Below are 24,720 nucleotides of genomic sequence, written 5' to 3'. Positions count from 1 at the left end.
CATAAACATATTGAGTTAAGGAATGGCAATTTGATATTTGACAAGATAGGAAATGGAGGAGGATTTTAAACCAGCAATTTAACTCAATTTCAAAGAGAATATAGGCACTATTTTTAAACCGACCACAGTGTGGGAGGCATAACACTCCAAGATTAGAGGACCGGATTACCTGTATTGGATACAATAAGTATAGAAAGAGAAAAGAGATATTTCAATTAAAAACACATTGTATTGTATTGCAGCATTTATATAGCGCTTAATACCCCTATGCGGGGTGCTGAAGCAATTGCCTACATGAGCAGCATGCTACACCATGTAGGGTGTGTGGTTGGTAGGATGTTGTTTGTGTTCTGATTGAACAAGGGCAGTTGTTTCTATGTTGTGCGTGATGACCGCCGAGGTGCGGTTGAAGTGTTATGGGATGCAGCACACAGCAGTGTGCTGGATGATGAAGTTTAAGAAACAGACCTGCCCAGTTATATGGTTTTCAATATGCTTTAAGCTTTGAACAGCTCTGCAGGTACCTTTATGGTATTTCATATGATATAAACATGACACTTTGACAGGTAATAGAAGGTGACTAGTGGCATAGCAGTGGCTCAAAATAAAAGCACCCGAAAAGCACTGGCAATAAAGCAGGAAAACTAATTGTGTTGCTTGGCAAGCTGGAGAATAGTATTAGACAAATACATGCTATAGGAACCAAAACATATGACGGCCTAATAGGGGGTCAACAAATAGACACCTTTGATTACTGTTTCGAACACTTAACCAAAAAGATGATACGCTATGGTCGAGCTGGAACAAAATATTGCAGACTGTAATATGGAAAAGATTTAGGAACAATAAAGATCAAAATAAGACAAGGAATTAAACCTCAAAAGAAATTACAAATACAATCACATAACTTCAGTATTTAAAAGCTCCAGGCCCAAATAGCATATTAGTTGAGAGGAACAAATGGCTTTCCAACGCAATAGCCAGACCACGATTGGATACGCTAAAGGAATCTATGCAGAATGGAGCACTTCCACATGCCCTGAGATCAGCTTGTATTGTTATGATGCATAAGGAGGGCAAACACAGAGAAGATTGCTTGTCAGATATTTTACTAATAAATAGTGAATCTACGAATGTTGCCAAAATATTGGTGAACTGTGCCTGCTTCAAGATGTACATGAATTGTTGCAACCAGATCAGTCAGATTCAAGCTACACAGACTGTATATCTTGCCATGTGCCTGGTTTGTGGCCCAGGTAAGGTGTTTAAGTGGTCCGGGTCTCACCGGTGGTGAGCACCGGCAGTTTTTTAAAGGGGGCCTCGAAAAGGGTCTCTATAGGGCTCTGTTTTGTGCCCTGGCACAGGCGGACTGCAGTGACAGCAGGCACATCGATGTGGGCGTGCACACACTGCTTACTTCTCACTAATGGAGAAGTTAGGGCATGACGTCATGCCGGGTGAGCGTTTTAGGGGAAGGGAAATCCCTTAAAGAGTCGTTTTCTCTCTGGATTTCCCTTCTCTTTTTGAAACTCAGGAGCAGCCACATGCAATGGTGTCACCAGGGCATTAAGTGGAAGCTTTTTCAATATTATATACTAACCATAGTTGCTGCTGATTTATCTTATGCAACTAACAATCATTGACAAAGCCAATAGTCCTGACTTCTTGTAGGTATGATGTTACTTGTTGCATCATATATCTGGATGCAATGACAGAAACAGCAAAATGCAAGTCGGGCAGCACAGTATGCTAACCACAGATTTTTAGCTTACGTGTTTTAAGCCACACACTTAATTACGTCGGCCACGCCCCTTTGAGAGACCCCACAGTTTTTTCAGCCCATTTAAAGCCCTGGCAGAGCTGACCGTCAAGGAGGCGCTAGACATGCATAAGGCCTCTGACTCTACTGATCTACAATCTCATTTGTTGCACTTGAAAAGATAGGGATGGGGCCATCAGTGTCCTGGATTAAACTGCTTTATTGGAAATGCCTTGCGAGGATCCGTGTTAATGGAACACACTCACGAACATTTAGGAAAAAGCGGGGGACCAGTCAAGGCTATCCACTCTCCCCTACCCTGTGCTCTATGGCGATAGAGCTCTTCCAAAGTGGATCTGCAGAGGTGTGTTGGCAAGGAGATAGAAGAGGTGTGAGGAATGGGCAAAGCATACCTCAGTCTATGTAGATGAGATTCTGCTTCACATCACAGCCCGACAAAACTCTAGACAGGTTGAAGCAATATTGAACTCATATAGACGGCATAATGGAGTCCACATTAACTGATCAAAGACATTTGTATATCACCTGAACAGATGGATCCCACCTGTGCATCCCTGCATGCTGCTGAGAATAGAAATGGACAATTTTAAATATCTAGGGATGTGGATCTCAGGAGGTCCAGACAAATTCTACTCCGATAATGTAAGCCATCTGCTGGTTAATTTAGAAAAGGAGGCTCCCCCTGGAAAAAAACACTCCTGCTCTCTCTTCTAGGCAAGGCCATGCTTTACAACGTGACTGCCCTGCTGAGGTTTATCTATGTATTGCATAAGACACCATATGAGGTACTGGGTATGTCCTTTAAGAAGCTAGTTCACACTGCGCGTTCCCTACTATACAACCATGTAGCACCCGGGACTGCTATAAAGACATTATTTAGGCCTGTCTGTGAGGGAAGGATCTCAGATATGAAGAAGCCACAGAGCTGCAAGTCTTTGATGAATAGTCGTGCATGTTACAAATTGAACCTGCCGTTAGAGTGAACAGGAATGGGCAATGGAGCCTACACAAAAGTGTTAAATGGAGATAAATTAGCACAAAACATCCTGTTGCAGGAGGGAAACAAGATCCAGAAACTGCATAAACGTCCGATATAAAGGGGGATGGATGAGATAGGGATGTATACCCTTTGGAGAGCTGGACAAATTTGACCAAAACAACTACTTTAACACTACTACAACACAAATATTCTTTAGCTGGCTCCCAGGCTTTTAAATATATACAATTAAGACCCGTACTAAAACCACACATGAAGAAAGGCGATGGAATCCAAGACAAAACACCATTAGAAGGGAGCGCCTCAGTACCAAAATCCACAAAAAAGAGATCTCCCAGATAAATAACATACACAGGAACAAAAAGCAGAAAGAACTAGACAAACTCAAATCACCATGGGAGGCAGATGTGCATGCACTAGAAGATGTAGTGTGGAAAGAAGCACTCGTGCACCCTAGAAAAGTAGCGCTGCGGAATGGGTTCTGCCTGGGACTGCTAAAAGGTTGGCGCAGATCATTGTGTACTAGAACACAACTGTACGAGTTTGGAAAGACTTCTGCGTGTAACAGTGCAAGGAGAGAATTACATGAATACAGAATAGAGAACTACCCACTGATTAAGCAACCCTGGTCCAGAGTTTTAAAAGAAACAGATGCGACTCCTCCTAGACCTAGAGTTGTCTGTGCATGTGAGGATGTGGGCGGGATCACGCTCTTACCAGATACCCAAAAATATTTGAATACCTGGGACTTACTGTGGCAAAAATAGAAACTGCACAAAGATGAGCTAGTGGTGAACTACCAACCCTCGAGATACTAAAGTCAAATACGGAATAGTGTGTGGCAGCGCAAAAAAAAATGAAGTATGGTGCACATGGATAGAAAGACTTAGCACAACATACTCCGAAAAAAGAAATGTGTGGATTGAAAGGAGGCGTAACAGGTAAGCCTGGGCGAAGCACTACGCTACGCTCGCGTAGTTTGCGAAGTTCGCGCTACTTCGCACTACGCGAACTGCACGTAGCACAGTGCGAACACGCGTAGCGTAGTGTTGCGTAGTGCTGCGGTAATTTTTTGCTTGCTCGCGGTCCTCAATGTCAAGTTGGCGACCGCGAGCAAGCAAAATGACATCCCGGCGAGACTTTTTCCTTGTTCGCGATCAGCAACTTCAAGTTGGCAATCGCGAGCATGGAAAATAAACCTCTCATGTCTTTTCCCGATTCGCAGGGGCACCCCTACACCTGCCTTGAGTAGGGAGATTAGATGGGAACCCGACTGCTTCAAATATCTAGGGGTGTATGTCTACCACGAACCTTCTGGCCTCCTTGATGGGAACATTGCCCGGGGCATCCGGGCACTGCGAGGCAGTATGGGCTTTTGGGCCACGCTGCCGCTCTCGGTGGCAGGGCGGATCGCTCTGCTTAAAATGGTGGCGCTCCCCCGGCTGTTATATTATTTCCGGACACTACCGATCTGGATCCCACCGACCACGTTTCGACTATTACGGTCCATGATAGTCGGATTCCTTTGGGGCTCGGGCCGCCGGCGGGTGGCCCTCAAGACCCTGATGAGGCCGAAGGAGGAGGGTGGGCTTGCGGCGCCGGACTTCGAAAAATATTACTTAGCGGCGCAGCTCCAGACCTTCACCCAGGAGATCGCTCGGGAGTTCCGGGGCCCCGAGGACAGGAGGGGAACGGGTATGGCCAGGCATGTTCTCTCCTTCATAGTGATGAGGCAACGATTGGCCTTGCAGGACTTGTCCATGGAGGAGCGGACTGTTCGCCTGTGCTGGAACCGGGCTCACGCCCGGGGCCACCAGCGAACACCGTATGCACCCGAAATACCGCTGGGGATGCTAACGGCTTTGCCCCATGGGGGTGATTGGTCGCGGCTGGCGACCTGGGAGGACGCCGGCCTGCAGCTCATCGGTGATCTCTACGAGGACGGGACGCTCTTGCCATTCCAGGAGCTCATTGATCGCTTCGGGATTCCCCGCGGCGACTTTTTGTTGCACTCGGCCCTTGTTCGAGCGATCCAGGCGCACTGGAGGTCCGGGCAGGCAGAACCCCTTTTATCCCCAGTGTGCCAATACGTGATGATGTCCGCGGGCACGGTAAGGGCGGTCACATGCCTTTACGGTAGACTGCTCAAAGAGGGGCTGGCTCCCCTCACCACCCTGAGAAACCGATGGGAGGAGGACATTGGCAAGGAGATCCCAGAGACGACCTGGGCTCAGCTGGTGCGGCGTGCCTGGAAGGGCACACGCCACGCCCGCTTTCAATTAGTCCACTATTATGTGCTCCATAGAGCATATTTGACCCCGGTGAAAATCAGGCGATATTTTGCGGCGGCCTCAGCGGAGTGCCCCAGGTGCCCGGCCCAGGAGGCGGACCTTCTCCACATGCTGTGGGCCTGCCCGGGATTGTCGGCCTATTGGGAGGAAGTGGGGAAGACCCTGGAGGAAACGACGGGGAGATCTCTTTCGTTGGATGCGGCGGTGGGTATCCTGCATTGGTTCCCTCATACCCCCAAGAATAAAATATCTAGTAAATTCATCGATTTGGGGCTGCTCCTTGCTAAACGGGAGGTGACCAGGAATTGGAAGGCACGGACCGGCCCGACAGGGAGCCGGTGGCACAGCGAATTTTTGAAGTGGGCGGCGGGGGAGAGTACGCTTAGATACCAGCTAGCTTGGAGGCAGCGTAACGAGAAGGCCGAGGAGACAGCGCTGGAGTGGGAGATGCTCGTGCAGGCCCTTAGGGAGTACTGCGCCCCCGGCGATGCCGAACATGAGGTAGCGGCGCGCCCTGAGTCCCGGTAGACGGTTGCACTTCTCAGCTTTATTGTTTTCCCCATGGGTCCCCAAGAAGATCCGGTTGCGGTTGATGCCGCGCGCTGATGGCGGTGGGGGGGAGGGTTTTTCTGGGATTGGGGGGTTTTAAGGGTGGGGGGGTGTTTTTGGAGTTATAGGGTTGTTTAGAAAAGCAGATGAAGGACAACGAATCCTCCGGGCCGACCTCGACAACCTCCTGAGCCCCCACGGACTTTCGCCGCCCGACCCCAGGGTTGTGGGCCGAACGGCTGTGTAAGCAACTTCCGGAGGGGATCGGAGAGTTGGGTTTCAACGCTCCGGCTTGAGATGTAATGCTGGCCGATTATGTAAAGATTTACTAATTCCTGCAATAAAAATAATTTAAAAAAAAAAAAAAAAATGGAAAATAAACCTCTCGGCGAGATTCCCAACGCAAGGGGGTCAGGTTTCTCATTGCGAGTGGTCGCGTATGCTCGCGACCGCTCGCGATGAGAAACTACCAGTTCGCGTTGAGAAAGCTGAAGCTCGAGTAAAAATCTACTCGAGCAGCAGAAAACTACAGCTCGCACTGTGCAAGATGCCATTTTCAATGATTGCACAGTGCCGGTTGCTTGTCCGCACTGTGCAATCATTGAAAACGACATCTGGGACAGTGCGAACAAGGTACTACGCAGTTCGCGAAGTGCTACACGTAGCTCGCGTAGTGCGAACTTCACTTTGCGTAGCTTCGCGAAGTGCTACTTCGCGAACTACGCCCAGGCCTAGTAACAGGGACATGCTGCGACTGGACAATCCGAGCTGTCAAAGGTATGAACAAAAGTGATTGCCTAAGCCAAGAGGACGAGCTGAGAAAGGATGATGCACAGACGAAATAATGTAAATATGGAAGCACCAGATGGGTGTGTTGAGAGAAACAGGCTTGAAGCCAGTGCGGCAATACGTTTTATGACGAGTAGGCTCACAAATAATAAATATATTGTTTAAATGGGAAGAAACAATACAATGTTTTAAAGAAACCAACCAGCGTCCATATCTGCAGGTTATTGGTATGCAGATTGCAATCACACAGAAGTATGTGCACAAGCCGGGTGAGTTGTAAAGATTCTAATATCACAGTCACGTTTACTTGCTGCCATCAGAGTCTCCCCCACCCGATCCTGCAGAGCCTTGTTTACATTCTTTGGCCCGTGGATTTAAAATCAGAGCAGAGTTGGCAGCGGTCTGCCTGGATCATAATCCTGCAGCCTCTCAGGACCGCACAGAGCTCCGGGGGAAGGTCAGTGTTCAGGGCGCCCTGTCCACACCCATCGCGCACAGTCCTGGCGAGCTGCTGCTGGTGCCAGGGCGGAGGACTTCCCACAACGCCAGGGCCGAGAGGGGGGCTAGGCTGGCAGGGATCTAAAGCAGCAAAACGTCCAGGGACAGAGGTGCAACCAGAGGGCAACCTGTCTCTTTAGGCACAGCAAAGGAAATGAGCCTGTGGGGATTACAGTGCAGGTGCATCGAATGAGGCAGAAAGGTTACGTTTGAGAAGCTTTTTATCTTTCGTACGAAACAAGGGCCACAGAGCATGAGATCAGAAACAAGGACTTCTGCCATCTTCCTGCTCTGTGTGCTGTCTACAAGTAGGGTACATGAAATGAACTACGAATTCTACTTTAGCACCCAACTTAGAAAGACACAAATCTGTTCAATGTGATGGAAGTTTTTTTCAATTCCAGAAAACTGAAACCTTAGGTCAGAGCCCACAAGAGTAACAGCCCTCGCCCGACATAAATCTACAAGAGGAAAGGGCGCCTCCTTGCGAGGGTGGCACCTGGCATGAAATCTACGAGTAACAGGTACGGTAACAAACGCACCGTCTGATGCTAATCCGGGCACGTCCCCATTGATTTATGGAAATTGACAAAGCACCTCTGATCGATTTCCAGGAAAGGCCCTTGTGTTTATAGCCTGATCTGCTATCACAGTGAACTTCCTCACCATAACTCAAAGCTCGGCTAAAAGCACAAAAGACAATGTCCTGCCAACTCTACGTAGACCTCTTACCCGTAGACTAGAGTTAGTGCACGCGCTGACGCGCTGTAAATTACACAGATTCGGGAATGGCTGATTCCTTGAACAAGTCGTAAAGCATCTCTGGACTGGAGCGGGGTCAGGTGGACCAAGGCGCTGGTGAAGGGGACTGCGGCGGCCTGGAGTTGCCGCAAGAGTGTTTTGTCGCTAGTGTTGATGCACCAGAGAAGAAGAATTCATGCTTGGTAGGATCGGGTGCAAACTGGACACTTCCCAGGGCATTTAGACCAGACAGGTCCCATGGGGTCCGATTAGAGTGGTGCGGGAAGCCTCCAATGTTCCTCCACTAGTTTTAAGGATGAGGACTGCTAATGCGCAGTATGAGTGCTGCCACCATTTGAGTTCAGCTAACAGGTGCTGGTGCTCAGATGGACTCATACAGCATCTGTCCCCATTGCAGCATTCGCGCATGCGTGTACATGACTGCTTCAGAAGGCTGGCCTTAGCCAACTTTAGATGTGGCAGTGGGTTCTACGACCCTGCGTCACCCACCCCTCTGTCATGCCTCTGCTTCTTTTAATGCCACAAAACTACACTGGTGGCCACTACTATCTTAATTGAGATTTGTCCTATTATGTGCAGGGGCATAGCTTGGTCAGTAAGACAGGGGCGGAATTAGCTTCAAAGTTCCCAACTACCACAGTGGCATATCATGTTATGATACATTATTTGAGAAGCAGGGCATGAGGGGGCAAAAGCGGCAGTTGAAAGGGAGAGAAGGGCGGATTAGGGTTACTTAAAAGACAAATTGCTGTAAAATAACCAACAGTTTTAAGAACTTCAAAACAGAGAGTAGAGAGAAAGTGTGTGTGTATGTTTTGTCGGTGTGTAAAATGTAAAAATCCTAGGTGAAACCAGTCTGAAAGCACCTGTACCCAACGATTTACTATACCCCAAACACCTCCCTGAAGCCACGCCCCTGATTATGTGGCAGTTGGTGGCTAGGGTGATACGTTTACATTTTTCATTTACCGTGGCTGTCATTCATCTGAGGTACTTTCGATACAATTTGGGCCATTTTAAACACTACAGATCAACAATTTACTCATGCTCAAGTACCTCTGTAATTCCTTGTTCTTCCACAGGGAGGTAGCTTGATTCTTTGGTACTCGTTCAATGAAGCTCACCAGCTCTTCCATCAGAAGTCTGAGATATGAGAAAGGACACTGTCACACAATCACAATGACATTACTTTGCCACATGGTAAGAGAGGTGAACTTAAGATACCCTTGTGCTAATTTGTTATTACAACAAGGTTGTGTACTAAAATAAATGCAGAATATACAAGAAATTTAGGTCGATCTTAACTCAAAACACAAAATAAAAATCTTCTAAACGTTCTTCTTGCTTATTTTTCACCACTTTCGAAATGTTCACTTCTGATCCTATATCACGTCTGCTCAGAGTTAAACACGTTTCGTCCTGGTTTGTTATCACAGCGCCATCAAGTGAATAGGAATATAGACCGGCACGGATATGTTCTGTGGTAATGTTAGGCATGTCACCTAAGCATGAAAGGAGTCAGGACAGAGCTCTCGTGAGTCACACGGATGCCAGACCTGGACAATATGGAAACTTGGACATTGTGGTTGAGATTTAAAGCTCTGGTTCTTGTGTGGATGACAATCAGGAGGAAGTAGGAAGGCAGAGGGCTGCTACAGGTGTGCATTAGGAACCTTCATTAGCTGCTCATTAGGAAAGCTTTCAAAGAAGAAGGTGCTGCACATTCTCCCTCATAGTTTAACACCACTGCAGTGTACAGCGCTCTTTCTGACCTGGAGCCAGATTGAAAGAAAAGCCCAGGACAGACATGGCTGGAGAGTCTGGTAGATGGCCTATACCCCAGGAGAGGTACTAGGCATAAGCGAGTAAGTGTACACGGTGCTTTAAATGGAGAAAGAGACGTGCCAGTACTCACCGAATTGATGAGGTGGGTCTTGAGTTCTGGTAGGGGCGTGGCTTCTAAGAAGGCATTTAAAGATATCCGCATTTTCTATTTCATTGTAAAGCATTCAAGTGCCCATCTGCCAAGTTTGGTGAAAAAGTGCAGAGCAAATTGGTATTTGTTGCAGTTTTATATGGCCCCAACTTGGCCCAAGAGCTTTAAAGCATATTACATGCGAAGCAGAAGTTTTATATGAAAGCATACTTCTTCTTTTTATGGCACGGGTGATTAAGTGATTTGCCCAGAATCACAGGATGTTGAGCTGACGCTGAGATTTCACCACAGAATGCGTTAATCTAAAACTTGAGCTCCTCATGTATAGCGCGTTAATGCGCTCATGCTTAGTTTGCGCCATATATAACTGCAAAAAAGTACCAACTGCACACTGCACACATGAGCCCAACTTGGCCGAAGGACCTAAGGCCCTCTGACAGTCAATGGTAATTGCATCCCAGCGTTGCAGCCTTACACTCTTGACAGCGGGATAATTCCAATATCAGGAGCTCTAGACGTCAGGCCACATCTCCTTATTCCTGTCGCGCTGTCAGTTAGAGTGTAAGGCTGAAGCAGTAACCTAGTGCTAGAATACACTCGCCATTGACTATTAGAGCGCCTCACAGACACGCTAAATCTCAAAGCTTCCTATTCAGCAACACAAGCGCTGCACCTACCCATACCCCAGAGCCTGACCCAAACTTGCCACTAGGAGTACCGATACTCTCTTGACACAAGGAGAAGTTCTGGTACTCAAAAGGAGAACACAAAGAAGTGCTGGTACTCAGTACCAGCCCATTTAAAGCACAGAGTGTACAGCTTACTACTCTACTAGGAAATCAATAAACCGAGGGGTATATGTATCAAGCCCTTCTCCCGTTCGCAAACGGGCCGATTCTCAGAATCGGCCCGTTTGCGAACGGGAAAAGGCCTTTTAGGATGTATCATCCCAAAAGGGCATCGCAAATTAGAGAATCGGAAAATTTGCGATTCTCTATTTTGCAATTGCATTTAAGGAATCGCAAATTGCGATTCCTTAAATGCACTGTATGAAGCACAGAAAAAGTGTGATTTGGCCTTAAGGAATTGCAAATTACCACCAATTTCAAGTTGGTGGTAATTTGCGATTTCTTTGAAAAATGCACTTTTTTGCATTTTTCAAAGTGCCATGTGGCGCACATACATGCCCTTCGGGCATGTATGTGCACCACCTGTGCACACATACATATTTCAGGGGTGCAACAGGGTGTCCTTTTGACACCCTGGCACCCTTGAAATTGCATTCTCATTTTGCGATTCTCTAATTGCGAATTGAGAATGTCTTCCTATTCATTCCTATGGGCCGCCTAGCCCATAGGAATGAATGGGAAGGTATTCCTTAATTACGATTCGCAATTTGCTAATCGCAATTAAGGAATGCCAAGGAATCACAAAATATTTGCGAATTTTTTATTACATACCGATTTGTGATTCTCAAATAGCGATTCCCTAAAAATCGCAATTTGAGAATCGCAATAACTGTATTTGATACATATGCCCCCAAGTCTCTGTGGGTTTTGCAGGCATTAAAAGAGCCAAATGACCAAATAGAAATTTCCAATTCCAAAACAGAAATGTTCACCACAAGTATTTTTGCTGTTGTTGCCCACCGAGGCATGGCCAATGCCTCACCTGCCCATGTCACTGAAAATGTAGGGAAAGATGAGAAAAACAAACCAGTAGTAACTATTGAAGGAGACTGCGATAAAGTAAATGACCATTAACACTGCTCATCCTTCCTTGGCCTGCCCTTGCACGGCCAACCCCAGCTGTCACTAAAGTCACTAAGGCATTTGGAAGAGGATACCAACAGGCACCCAAGTCGGACTCCCTCAGATGAAGCACCAAGGCTTGCTTATAACTCTCTTTGCCCTTGTCCACTAAGGCCTAAACAATCACAAATTACACTCATGTTACTCGAAGGGAAGAGACCAAAAGGTAAGACTGCAGTGGGACACTGTCTCCATCTACCAGTTCCCTGAAGTCACCTATAGTGTATGTTCCGATCCAGCTGACACTGCTCGCATTTCTTTCATCTGACGAACAGGGGTGGTGTAAAGAAGAAGTATGCCTTTAACTTTCAATTCCCAGGGGTGAAGCAGTTTTCTGCACGGTTTGCTACCACAGTTGACGATGCACATGTTCAGTTTGTTTAAGATGCTTCATTGGGTGCGAAACAGAATCACAATACGTCTAAACTTGTTTCGTCCGACCTTGGCCCAAGACACAATTTTCCCATAGATGCCCGTTTCAATCCTCATTTTGCCCTCACTTTTGCTGGATATAAGGAAAAGTTCCATTAGGCCCTTGAAGAATGAATACTGCTACTCAACACATGCCACATTCTCGAGATCATCATTGGGTGACAGCTTGACAGGCTCTTTTCTGTTTAAGGAAAACAAAAACTGCTCTTCAGACTCTGGCCCAATGAGAGGAGGCTATCCCTGAACCGACCGCACCCACTCAAGCGGGTGAGCTTATCTCTCACCTGGGCACTGGCACCTGGCCTGAGACAACAGTATTGAATGGAAAGGCAACTCTGCCTGACACAACCACATACATCCGTTTCCTAGTTTGCACAGGCCCATTGCTCCATGGCTAAAGGACTCAAAGCAGCGACATTCCACAAATTAATTAGCCGGGGTTTTCACGTTGTTCTGTCTACAGCGAGCACGGAAGACGCCTCGCTGCTGCCTCCTGCCTGCTGCCACGTGTCTCGCAGTTCACCAGCTCTCGGACTTCGGCCCCTGGCCCCCGCTGGTACCCATCGATTTTTTTTTCTACACGGGGGCCCGTAAAACCATCTTTGACCGAGGCGGAGACCAGCTAAGTTCGCCCCCCGCGGTGGGCAGAGCGGGGGCAGTTGAGCAGCGGGAACAAAGCGAGAAGCAGGAAGCAGAAAGTGGAGAAGAGGGGACAAACGGAGAACTAAGAACCGTGACAGAGGGAAGCAGACTGAGCAGCAACGGCAAACCCCCCCGTCTTTTTGCCCCGCAGAAGTGGCTCGGTGGTCGGAGCAGCGGGCCCGTTAAACAATCAATCTTGCAGTTCTGGGCTGTTGATCACCAATTCCCAAACAGAGGGTAGGCTCTGCGAGTGGCTATCCAAAAATAATGTGCGAATGGAGGACTGGTCTTGGCTGCCTGCTTCATTGGCAAAGGTTTCCCGTGGAGACAGTAATTGAATAACCGGAGCTATGGATGTTAATGTAAATGAAATAAGTCTATGCTCCTGGAATGTCCACGGATTGCTCCATTTATTGTCAGACCCAGATACAATATTATTTCTAAATTCATTTGCAATTCTATTATTCCAGGAAACAGGGTGTGAACAGATGACCCCTTTGTCTGGATTTAATGAATATATTATACCGGCAGTGAAAACCAAAAAATGTGGCCGTGCTAAATGTGGATTGGCATGTTACATTGCGGCTGACTTAAACCTAGTTGTGGATAAATAGATTTCAATCTGGGGTGGCTACAAGGTCTTGTGGTAAACACCACTGATCTGAGTATAATTATCCTTAACGTGTATCCGAGTGCCAGTAAAAACAAGTCTGCACAGTTATATATCTTGCGGGATGTGCTGACCACATTAATAGTTCAACACCCAGATGCTGGTTTAATAGTATCAGGTGATTTTAATTTGCAACTAAGCCGGTTCTCAGATTTTAACTGTAAGTCTGAAGGTCTGGCAAAAGAATGCTGTGACATTATGTCTGAGGCTGGAGTCAGCCAGTTAAAAGAAAAATCTAGGTTTACTCCAACGTTTAAGAATTCTAAACATGGTTCAATCATTGATTACACATTTGTATCAGACATCCTGAGATCAAATATGTCTGACTATAAGGTAATCGGCCGGCCAGAAAGTGATCACAACCCCCAGATTGTAAAATTGAATCTTCTTGTGAAGTATCACTCTAAAACGAATGATCTTCCCAATATGGCACATTATGCATATAACCTGAAGAGGCTGGTTTGGCATTTAGCCAAAGAGGAGGAAATTATGCAAACCGCTCAGGTATTACTAAAGGAATGTGACTTGGGCGCCCAGGGCGATATGAATATGATTAATTAAATGGAACTTTTTTACAAGTTCCCTTGTGGGGAAATTTGTAGCCGGTTAGACTAGGAAAATTAATACCCATGTAAATACTCAAAAAATGTTGTTTCCCGCCAAAATACATATGGAAAATCCTATTGATACATTAGATGGATGAGTGGGGAATAATATATTATCAACCAATGTGGGGAACGGAGAGTGCCTGGATTTGAATTCCATTGACCATCTTATCGACCCCAGTTTTGATCCAAATCTTGACCTGGAAATCCCGAGTTGTGATCAAGTATTGACCCTGCTAAGTAGGCTTCGAGCAAATGGTGCCCCCGGACCCAATGGGTTACCTAATGTCCTGTTTCGTGCTAATGGTGACATGTGGGCTGGCATTTTGCATTGTCTATTCAGGGAAGTGTTGAATCTTGGCGAGGCAGCATACTGCAACCCATTTATAAGAGCGGCCGGATGGCCAACCCTGCAAACTATCGATTAATATCGCTTACTGATGTCGATGCAAATGTGTTCGCTTCTACTCTCTTGATAGAATTGGAAGACTGGGCTACGCAGGAGGGCATTATTCCATTTAATCAGACTGGTTTCCGGAAAGGACAATCCACTATCACAAATTTGCTGACTTTAACCTTACTTGCGGAGAGGGCTGTCTTAAATAAACAAAATGTATACATTACTTTTGTTTAATCTTAAGGTAGCCTTCGACTCTGTGCCACGAAACCTGTTATGGAAAAAATTGGTGGATCGGGGCATTTCAAGGAAACTGTTGAAGGCTATCATTCTTTTGTATACCGATACTTGGGTTCAAGTTAAGTTGGGTGATGGGAAATCCTTATCAAGGAAAATAAGAACATATAACGGCCTAAAGCAGGGTTGTGTCTTTATCCCCTGTCTATTTAGTTTATTTTTATCAGATCTTTCCCAACAATTGGATGTTGTTAATGGGCATGTTCCTAGGATGGGGGGGGGGGGAGAAAATTAGTTACCTCCAGTATGCCGATGACACCATCCTCGTGAATCATACTCCTATCGGCCTACAAAGACTTATTACCGCCTTTGATTACTTCACCCAACAGAATGGCCTTGAATTGAATGTAAAAAAAACCAAAGTGATGAAAATTGGTGTAGCAAAACAAAAGTTTAATTCCTGGAAGGTAAGAGCAGGTATAATTGACACTGTTAAGATGTATAGATACCTAGGGGTGGTGTTTGACAACCGTGTGTCTCTTAAATTTCATTTTAAGGATCTAAGGGCCAAGGCTGTGACCTTGATCCACGCTTTTAAATGTCTTAAAAAGTCACTGAAATGCCAATCATATGATTTTATTCTTCAAGTAATTAAAGCCAAATTACAACCAACCCTCATACATGGTTCTCCCAATATTAGAGGGAAAGATTTGAAGATGCTTGACCTATTGGTTGCCAAGGTCTTCAAAGCTACTTTTGGGATTGACAAATCAGTGTGTCAAGCAGGAATAAGAATTGAGTTTGGTCTCCAGAGACAGAGCCTGGTATGAAAAGGAGCTTTTTTTAAATGCATGGTTGCACAGTCAACATCAGTACCAGCATCCTTAGGGAACATTTGTTGGCAAGAAATAGACAAGTCTGTCTATGCGGCTAAATGGAGATCTTATATTTTAACTTCCCTAAGAGATATCGGCCTGTAAGTTGCACTGCAAGATCTGAAAATGCCCAATTACAAGTTAATTTTAAAAAAGCTTATTAAAACTGAATCACTTAAATTGGATAAAATTGAATTAGCAGAGAAAAATTATGCATGGTATGCGATTAATTCGTACCAATCCCTGCGTAGTCAGCCGTATTTGAATGTTTTTTTCTCAGCAAAGTTTAAAAATACTTTTTAAGGTTACGTATGGGATTAAACCCAACAAAGGAGGGCACGCAATCGTGGATCAAGCAGTGGCAGGACTCTAACTGCAGACTTTGTGGTTGGCCTCAGGAAACACTAGTCTATATAGTGTATGTGTGCCCCAAGTTTATTAAGCTTCGACGTACAGTTTTGAGACCATATTTCTTGAAGAGCGGGGTGAGATCTGCTCGTCAGGCCTTAATGATGTCACTATCTGGCGAATCGATTCCATTGTGTCATGTGGTAAAAATGTTATTGGCAGTTGAAAAAATGTTTGATACAATAAGGTAGATCTCCAGTATTTTTATGGTTGTGCTGACTAATAGTATTATCTGGCTTATAATCTTTACTACTTAATAATAATGCTACAAGGGTGACAATTTGACATGTTAAAACAGACGTGCCACTACTACTGTAAATTGATGCACTTTATTATTGTTTTAATATGATGGTCGTTGTAATAATCACATATTAGCACTTTACAGTACACTGACGCAATTTATTATTGCTTTGATATGATGGTTTCTGCAATAATTGCACATTAGCACCTTGAAATTTAATTTATGCATGAAATGTACATTAGAAACTTTTTTGTTTCATGTAATTTTGCATCTTAGCTTTAATGCTTTGAATTACAACATGTGTAAAGTTTTCCAGCTGAAATTAATGGTTATTCGTAAGACTATCTTTACATTGTGTATAAGAAAACAATATGCTGTGCACGCCGTCACCTTTAAAATATAAAATGTGCAATATTATTCTGTAATTATTGATGTTATGTGATTGGATTTTATTTGATTGATAAGTTTTAAACTTGTATGTATAGGACTGTTTCTTATTTTATGTGATGAGAAGATGTTTTGCTCGTAATGAATTTTTAATGATTAATCTAGTTTTTAAGATTGAGATGTGAAGTTGTTGTGATTGCAATAATTTTAAGTAATCAAGCAATAACGATTATTATTACTTACTTAGCCGGGGGGACATTCCACAAGAAGTTGTGGTTGTGAGGGAGGGGAAGGTTTTGTCCAGGGAAGCATATATACCGTAAACCCGGTCCAGGAGGTAGATCCAGTGAATGTTGACAGTGACAATTATGCATGAGTCATGCAGCAAAAGGAAGTCTGGGATCAGCAAATCTTAACTTTTCTGTACACATCCGCACTTCCTCAACCGTGCATATTGCTTTTACTCATACAGTTATTAATTATATGCCATCAAGATATATAATGTAATCACACAGACAGTGACCGGGTAACGTAGACACACACAGAAAAATGATATCTCATAAGGCTTGGTGCTCTAGGAGGAAGGGAGGCCACCTACCAACCTTAAAGAAACAACAAGTTAACACAGGTACAAAAAACCCAGTGCTCTGGGTTCTTTTGGAAGATACATAATTTGCTCTGTACGCCCGCATTATTCCCATTTCTTCGAGATCCATTGTTCTTAGTTCTTTCTCTTCTTTCTTCCCAGATCCACTATCCACTTCTATTTGCACAAACCACATGGTGAATGTAGGAAAGTACCCTTTTTGACATGGTTACCCCCCACTTTTTGCCTGACTGATGCATCTTTGACGGAGTGTGCACTGGGTTCCTGCTAACCAGGTTTCCAGTATCTCTGTTCTTTTCTAAAACTGTACCTCTGTTTCCACAACTGGCACACCTCTGGTTCACATATAAGTCCCTTCTAAAAGGTATCAGTGGTACCAATGGCCTTGTGACCAGAGGGGTCTCTAAGGGCTGCAGCATGTATTATGCCACCATAAGAGACCCCTCACCAAACACAGGCATACTGCCACAGGAGTCAGCATGTTTTGGTGCAGATAAAAGTGAAGAGTTTACCTGGCACACATCCCTGTGTGCCAAGCCTACCAGCACTGCAAGAGGCATAGCTAAGTCGGCCTTACAGCCATTAGCAGGGTGCACTATACATTATGTGAGGGCATAACTGCATGAACAGATATGCCCCTATAATGTCTAAGTCCATTCTTAGATATTATGATTGCACAGTGAAGCCATACTGACTACATTGGCTGGGAGCTTGTCACTAAGAGTTGCACAGCTCCATGATGGCTTCACTGAATTCCAAGATATTTGGTACCAAATATCTCTGTTTAATAAACTAACACTGATGCCTGGGTTGGATTTATTAAGAAATGCAGCCAGGGAGCACCTCAGAGGGGCCTCCTGAAATCCTACCATCTTGCTAGTGTTTGCCTGACTGGTCCCCACCAGCCTGCTACCTCTAAACATGTTTCTATCCCCCTGAGGTGGGAGCCTTTTGCTCTTGTTGTTCAGAAACAGAGCCTGCTCTGGGTGTAGGTGCTTTACACCTACCCCTAAGCAGGGACAGCATAGAAAGGCAGTAAGCCTCAAAGGCTTCCCGTCCTTTGTTATGCTGACCAGGATCTCTCCAGCTAGTGGCGATGCCTGCCCCCCTGTCCAAGCACCATTTTTGGTGGCAAGGTGAGCGGGAAAATTAGTAAGCAAGAGAGGTGTGTCCCCTCTCAGCCCCTTAGGTGCCCTGAGATGAAGTAGCCCCATCCTTTCAGAATCCTCCATATTATTTGGAGGACTCTAGCCAATAGGGTTAGTGATATGCCCCATCCCCAGAGGGAGTGGACATACAAAGGGTGTAGGCACCCCAAAAATAAGTCGCTCAATGGCCAAACCCACCGAACACGCCCGCAACCTAGGCATCATCCTTGACAGTAAGCCCTCCATGAAGACGCTGTCTCCTCTGCCTGCTGCCTCACCCTCCAAATGCTCACCCAACATCAGGCCAACTGTCACACAAGCTCTCGTCATCAGTAGACTAGACTACAGCAACTCCCTCTACGTTGAAACCACCACCCAACTCATGACGAAACTCCACACTATCCAGAACATTGCAGCCAGTCTCATCCTCGATCTTCCCAGGCGGACACACATCACCCCTCACCTCAGGAAACTCCACTGGCTATCAGTCGCGAAGAGATGCCAGTTCAAGCTGCTCAACCATGACTTTAAGGCACTACACAATGAAGGACCGGCGTACCTCAACACTTGAATGAACTTCCACCTACCTACAAGGAAACTCTGCTCTGAATCCCTCTTCCGAGCAGTCACTAATCGCATCCGCTGGACCAACAGCGGAGGCTTCTCCTTCTCCCACCTGGCGGCTAACCTCCACTTGCACCTCAGAGCATCACCATCGCTCCAGCAGTTCAGGAAGGACCTCAAGACCTGGATGTTTAACCAATCGGAGAACTGGCAGATCGTCCTCCCAGCGCCTCAAGACCCTCATGAGTGATGCAGCCACGCTCTACAAAGCCGACTGATTGATTGGCTACTACCTTTTGACCTCCGTAAGGCCCCTAAAGTTAGTATTATGGGGCACTCCTGACCCTTAATCCTCAGATTACCAACGACCTACAAAGAAGAGGACAAAGAAGAGCCGATCCCTGCACAATAAGAGGCCCAAGCCACTGACTCGGTCCCAGCCCTGCAAGCCTGTCTGCGAACTTCGAATTTTGCAAGCTTCTACGACTCGTCCTTCAGACCAGCAACCTCAAACACCCTGGGAGGACTGCCTGCCTTCTATAAAGATTCCTGATCTCCCATGGACAGCGGACTTGTCCGAAAGAAAAACAACTTTCAAATTCCAAAGCCCTGCCTGTGAAACTGCAAAACAGACTACCTCTGAACCCGACACCCATGGCCAGAGTCCCAGTGGCCCACCAGTCCAGCAAAGGTTCCCCAGCATTTCAGAGCAAAAGTCCACCGTAGGCTGACCCCTGCCAGACTCCATGTAGATGCCTGCAGCCTCAGCACGATGGCCCCCCCAACCGAGACTTGCACAAGTAAGCTGTTTTCTGATGCCAGAGGACATCCCTGCACCCGGAGTCCCTGGGTCGTGAGGAGATCAACCAACGGTGTCCTGACACGCCTGCACATCCCAGCTTACCTGTGCAGTTGTAGGTCTCCTTCGATCGGCCTCCTGGTCTGAGCCTACAGCCTTTTTCGGACTTTGAGATTCCCTATTGGTTTGCATTGGGGCCCCACCGCTGTGTTGGCACGCTACACCTGGCCGCCCCTATGCCACTGGAGGTGTAACTTTGGTGCTGCCTTGTGGCCCCCCCCGTGCTTCCCTTAACCCCCGGAGGCTTGGTTACCATAGCGAGTTTGACCTTTGCACTCGGCCGCCCCAGTGTCGCTAGTGGTGCAGTTTTGTCACTTACCTGAACCTTACCTGGTACTGATTCTTTATGCAGGAACTCAATACTGTAACTGTTTACTTACCTGCATATTGCTGACTGCATTTCCTCCCATAGAATAACATTGTATTGTTGAAAAGAACAAGTTACTTACCTTCGGTAACGCTTTTTCTGGTGGATACAATATCTGCCTGTGGATTCCTCACCTTTTGAATACCCCCTGCTCCAGCATTCCGTGGGGAAATTCTTTCCTAGCTCTCCCACGTCGACGAGGACGTCACAATAGCACGGCTCCGCTCGCGGCACCGTATGACGTCATCGGAGCCACATAAGGACCTCATCGGCGTGCTGACGTCCGTGCCACCCATTTTTTCAGTGCCATCGAGGCAAACGGGCGGACCGACACATTTTCAAATGCACACATAGCATATCAAATATATACATAAATATAAATTCACAAATGCATAATCAAGAAAGGCATAGAGAAATAGCCACAGAAAAATCATTTCTCAATATTAAAATATAAACATGATTAAGACATATTAAAATAAAACATTTTTGGGAAGAAACCGGTGGACAACGGGGAGGCGGGTGGGAGCGTGAGCAATTCACAGCAGATATTGTATCCACCAGAAAAAGCATTACCGAAGGTAAGTAACTTGTTCTTCTGATGGATACTTCTGCCTGTGGATTCCTCACCTTTTGAATAGATTCCCAAAGCCGTACCTCACCCGGAGGAGGGTGTCCACCTGACTAGACCAAAAAATCCTGCAAAACAGAGCGAGCAAAATGGCCATCCCTCCTAACCTCAGAGTCCAAGCAGTAATGCTTTGCAAAGGTGTGGAGGGAGGCCCAAGTTGCTGCCTTACAGATATCAAGAACAGGAACACCGCTTGCCAAATCAGAAGAAGTAGACTTAGCACTGGTGGAATGAGCTACGATACCTTCAGGCGGTTCCTTCTTGGCCAGGGCGTAGCAAATCTTGATGCACAAGATAATCCACCGGGAGAGCGTCCTCTTGTGCACTGCCTTGCCTTTCATTTTCCCAACGTAGCCCACGAAGAGCTGATCGTCCAGCCTCAGATCTCTAGTCCAATCCAAGGTAGGTAAAGTGATGGATTGTCCTATATGAAAAGGGGTAACCACCTTGAGAAGGAAAGCAGCCCTGGTCCTTATAACCAACTTATCCGCATGAATGATCAGGAAAGGAGGTTTCGGACTAAGAGCTTGAAGCTCACTTACCCTCCTAGCCGAGGTGATGGCAATCAAGAAAAACGTTTTAAAAGAAAGAAGCCTCAACGGGCAAGAGTGAAGAGGCTCAAACGGAGAACCCATTAAAAAAGTGAGTACGAGATTCAAATCCCACTGAGGAATAATGAAAGGTATGGGAGGAAACTTATTTGTAAGGCCCTTAATGAACCTCATGACAATGGGGGACTTAAATAAAGACGGCTGGTCCGGCAAACATAAAAAGGCCGACAAAGCCGATAAATAGCCCTTAACAGTGGCTACAGCACAACCTTGCTGTGCTAAAGAAAACTCCAAAATATTAGACAAGCGGGCCTTCAAAGGGTCAATGTTTCTCTCTCCGCACCACTTAACAAATCTGGACCATCTGGAAGAGTAAACAGACTTAGTGGAGTGTCGCCTGGATGATAAAATAACGTCCACTATCTCTGGCGGGAGAGAGAAAGAACTCAGGTTGCCCCGTTCAATCTCCAGGCATGAAGGTACAAGCTCTGGAGGTGGGGGTGTAGAACCTGCCCCTGCGATTGCGAGAGGAGGTCTGACCTGAGACGGAGACGGAGCCGAGGGTGCGACGAGAGGTGAAGTAGGTCTGTGTACCACACCCTTCTTGGCCAATCACGGGGCGATCAATATAACTTAGACCCGGTCATGGCGAATCTTCCTCAGAACCCGAGGAATTAAGTGTATGGGAGGAAACGGGTAAAGGAGTTGTGAGCTCCAACTGAAACGCGTCCCCCAACGCCCCCCTGCATCGGAAACTGGAGACTACAGAATGACGGGCAGTGCGCGTTCTCGTGAGTGCCAAACAGGTCCAACCGAGGAGATCCCCACATCTGAAAGATGCGGTGGACCACCTCCGGATGAAGCCGCAACCCGTGATCGGCTGAGTAACGCCGACTGAGACTGTCTGCACGAACATTCAGCACACCGGCTAGATGATTTGCAAATGCACAAATCCGTTGGCTCTGAGCCCAGGACCAGAGCCGCAGAGCCTCTCGACAGAGGCGATAATACCCTACACCTCCCTGTTTGTTGATGTACCACATCGCGGTAGTGTTGTTCGTCAGGACCTGAACCGACTGACCGCGAAGGAAAGGGAGAAAAGCCTTCCGTGCCAAACGTATCGCCCGCAATTCCAGAAGGTTGATGTGAAGCAACCTTCCTCTGGAGACCAAAGACCTTTGACCTCCAGATCCCCCAGATGAGCATCCCACCCTAGAGTGGAGGCATCCGTGATCACTGTGGCCACCGGCGGAGGAGGCTGAAAGGGCTTTCCTTGAGACAGGTTGCCCTGCACACTCCACCAAGACAGCTCCACTGCAGCTCCTCTGGAGATTCTGATGTTCTCCCCGAGATCTCCATTGTGCTGATACCACTGCCTGCGGAGGCACCACTGGAGTGCCCTCATGTGCCGGGCGAAGAAACTTCAGGACTGGAACAACCGCTCCATCGTGAAATAAAGGAATCATTTCCTGTATGTCGAGAATCCTCTGCGGAGGTGGGAATGCCCGACACACATAAGTGTCCAGTATTGCCCCTATGAACAGGCTGCGCTGAGAAGGCACCAGGTAAGATTTGGGTACATTTATCGAAAAACCCAACTTGAACAACAGTTGCGTTGTCACTTGCAAGTGGCGCGAAACCAACTCTGGAGACTCCGCTTTCAACAGCCAGTTGTCCAGGTAGGGGAAAACAGGAACCCGTGACCTTCTGAGATGAGCCGCTACCACCGCCATCACCTTTGTAAAGACTGGAGGCGCGGAAGTGAGACTGATCAGAAGAACCGCAAACTGGTAATGTTGCGATCCCACCGTGAACCCGAGATACTTCCGATGTGACTTCAGGATGGGATGATGAAAATACGCATCCTGCAGATCGATGGACACCATCCAGTCATCCTGTTGCAGCGCAAGGAGAACCTGAGCCAAAGTCAACATTTTGAACTTTTCCTGCCTGAGGTAAAGGTTCAAAATCCTGAGGTCCAAGATTGGTCTCAAACAACCATCCTTTTTGGGGATCAGGAAATATCGGGAGTAACAACCCTGACCCCTTTCCTGCTCCGGAACCACCTCTATCGCATCTTTTTGGAGTAATGTAAGAACCTCCTGCTGCAAAAGCAACAAGTGGTCTTCTGAACAACCACCCTGGTGAGGAGGGTAAGGAGGAGGAAACTCCAAAAATGGGAGGGCGTACCCATTCTCTACAAGATTCAAGACCCAATGATCCGATGTGATCAGTCTCCAATCTTGTAGAAAGTGGGACACCCGACCTCCAACTGGACCAACATGTTCTAAGATGGGGAATCTAGAACTGCTTTCCTGATGTACCAACGGTGGCAGGAGGTGAGGTAGAGGAAGAGGAAGAGGTCTGTTGACGATTCGCACCCCTGAGGCCTCTCTTATTCTTCTCTCTGTACGATTTGTACAAGGGATTTTGTTGTTGATGGCTCTGCTGAAATTGTTGGCGGCCACGAAAGGAAGCAGATCTGCCAAAGCCCCGATATCTCTTGTACCTCTAGACTGCACCTGGAGGCCTAAAGATCGTTGAAACGTTCTAAGGCTGAGTCGGCCTTAGAACCAAAGAGCCTTGACCCATCAAAGGGCAAATCCAACAAGGTCGTCTGCACATCAGCCGAAAAACCTGAAGACTTGAGCCAAGCCTGTCTCCTTGTAGCCACAGAAGACCCCATAACACGAGCCACAGAGTCAGCAGTGTCCATGCCTGACTGAATCACTTGTCGTGCTGCGGCCTGCGAATCTGAAAGGACTTCCAAGAAGTTGGCACGATCCTCCTCAGGCAACTTAGGAGACAATTGAACAACAGAGTCCATCAATGCATGTATATATCATCCAAGAAGTCAAGTCGCATTAGTTGACTTTAGAGCCATACTCGCAGATGAAAACACTTTCTTTGCAGCTTGCTCTGTCTTTTTTGAGTCCCTGTCACTCAAAATGGTGGGAAAAGCACCAGAAGACTGTTTTGAGCATGAAGCTTGAACAACTAGACTCTCCGGTGTTGGATGTGATGACAAAAAAGCCGGATCACCAGGGGCAGGCTTGTATCTTTTCGAGATAGAACGAGATACAGCCGGAGCAGACAAAGGCTTCTGCCACACCTCCAGAATTGGATCTATTAAGGCATCTGTGAATGGAAGTAGGGGCTCAGGAGTTGATGAAGAAGTATTCAAAACTTCCGTCAGTATATTGGACTTAATCTCAGTAGAGGGAAGTTTAAGGCCCAATAAATCAGCTGCCTTCTTTATGACAACATGGTATGGTACAACGTCCTGCACAACACATCCACTTGCAGATGGTAAGTCATACTCAAGGGAAGTATCTAGGCCACTAGCTTCCTGAAGGCCTTCAAACCCATCCACAGAGTCCACAATGTCTATTTCCTCCTGTTCTTGCAAATACTCCTCCTCCTCAAGCAATCTCTGAGCCTCTCTTCTGGAGCGTTGCTTAGGCAACGGCGTCGGTGGAGCCACATGTGGCACCAGAGAAGACACCAGCGGCGTCGATGGAGAAGCCTCGACATTGAATCTCGACGTCGATCGAATCCGAGGTGGAGCAGACTCAGCAGCTGAAGGAGTCCGGGGAGCCGGAGTAGACTATCTCGGCGCCGGAAAATACCAAGCCGGAGTCGACGGCATGCCTGGGGATAGAACTGAAAGAGATTCCAAAAGGACACGC

The 24,720-nt window shown here is 46.7% G+C and overlaps 1 protein-coding gene across 1 annotated transcript in view; it reads right to left on the bottom strand.

The window, feature by feature from the left end:
• Positions 1 to 24,720, bottom strand: part of INTS9 (integrator complex subunit 9) — a 421,484-nt gene that overhangs the window by 218,374 nt on the left and 178,390 nt on the right. The window contains exon 6 of the mRNA XM_085613054.1: positions 8,723 to 8,809. Within this exon, the coding sequence (XP_085469180.1) occupies positions 8,723 to 8,809 (87 nt within the window). The remainder of the gene's footprint in view (positions 1 to 8,722; positions 8,810 to 24,720) is intronic.

The sequence above is a fragment of the Triturus cristatus genome, chromosome 6 (assembly GCF_964204655.1).
Source record: "Triturus cristatus chromosome 6, aTriCri1.1, whole genome shotgun sequence".
Lineage (NCBI taxonomy): Eukaryota > Metazoa > Chordata > Amphibia > Caudata > Salamandridae > Triturus > Triturus cristatus.
The sequence above is the reverse complement of the archived record's forward strand: the minus strand, read 5'-3'. Positions and strand labels throughout refer to the sequence as shown.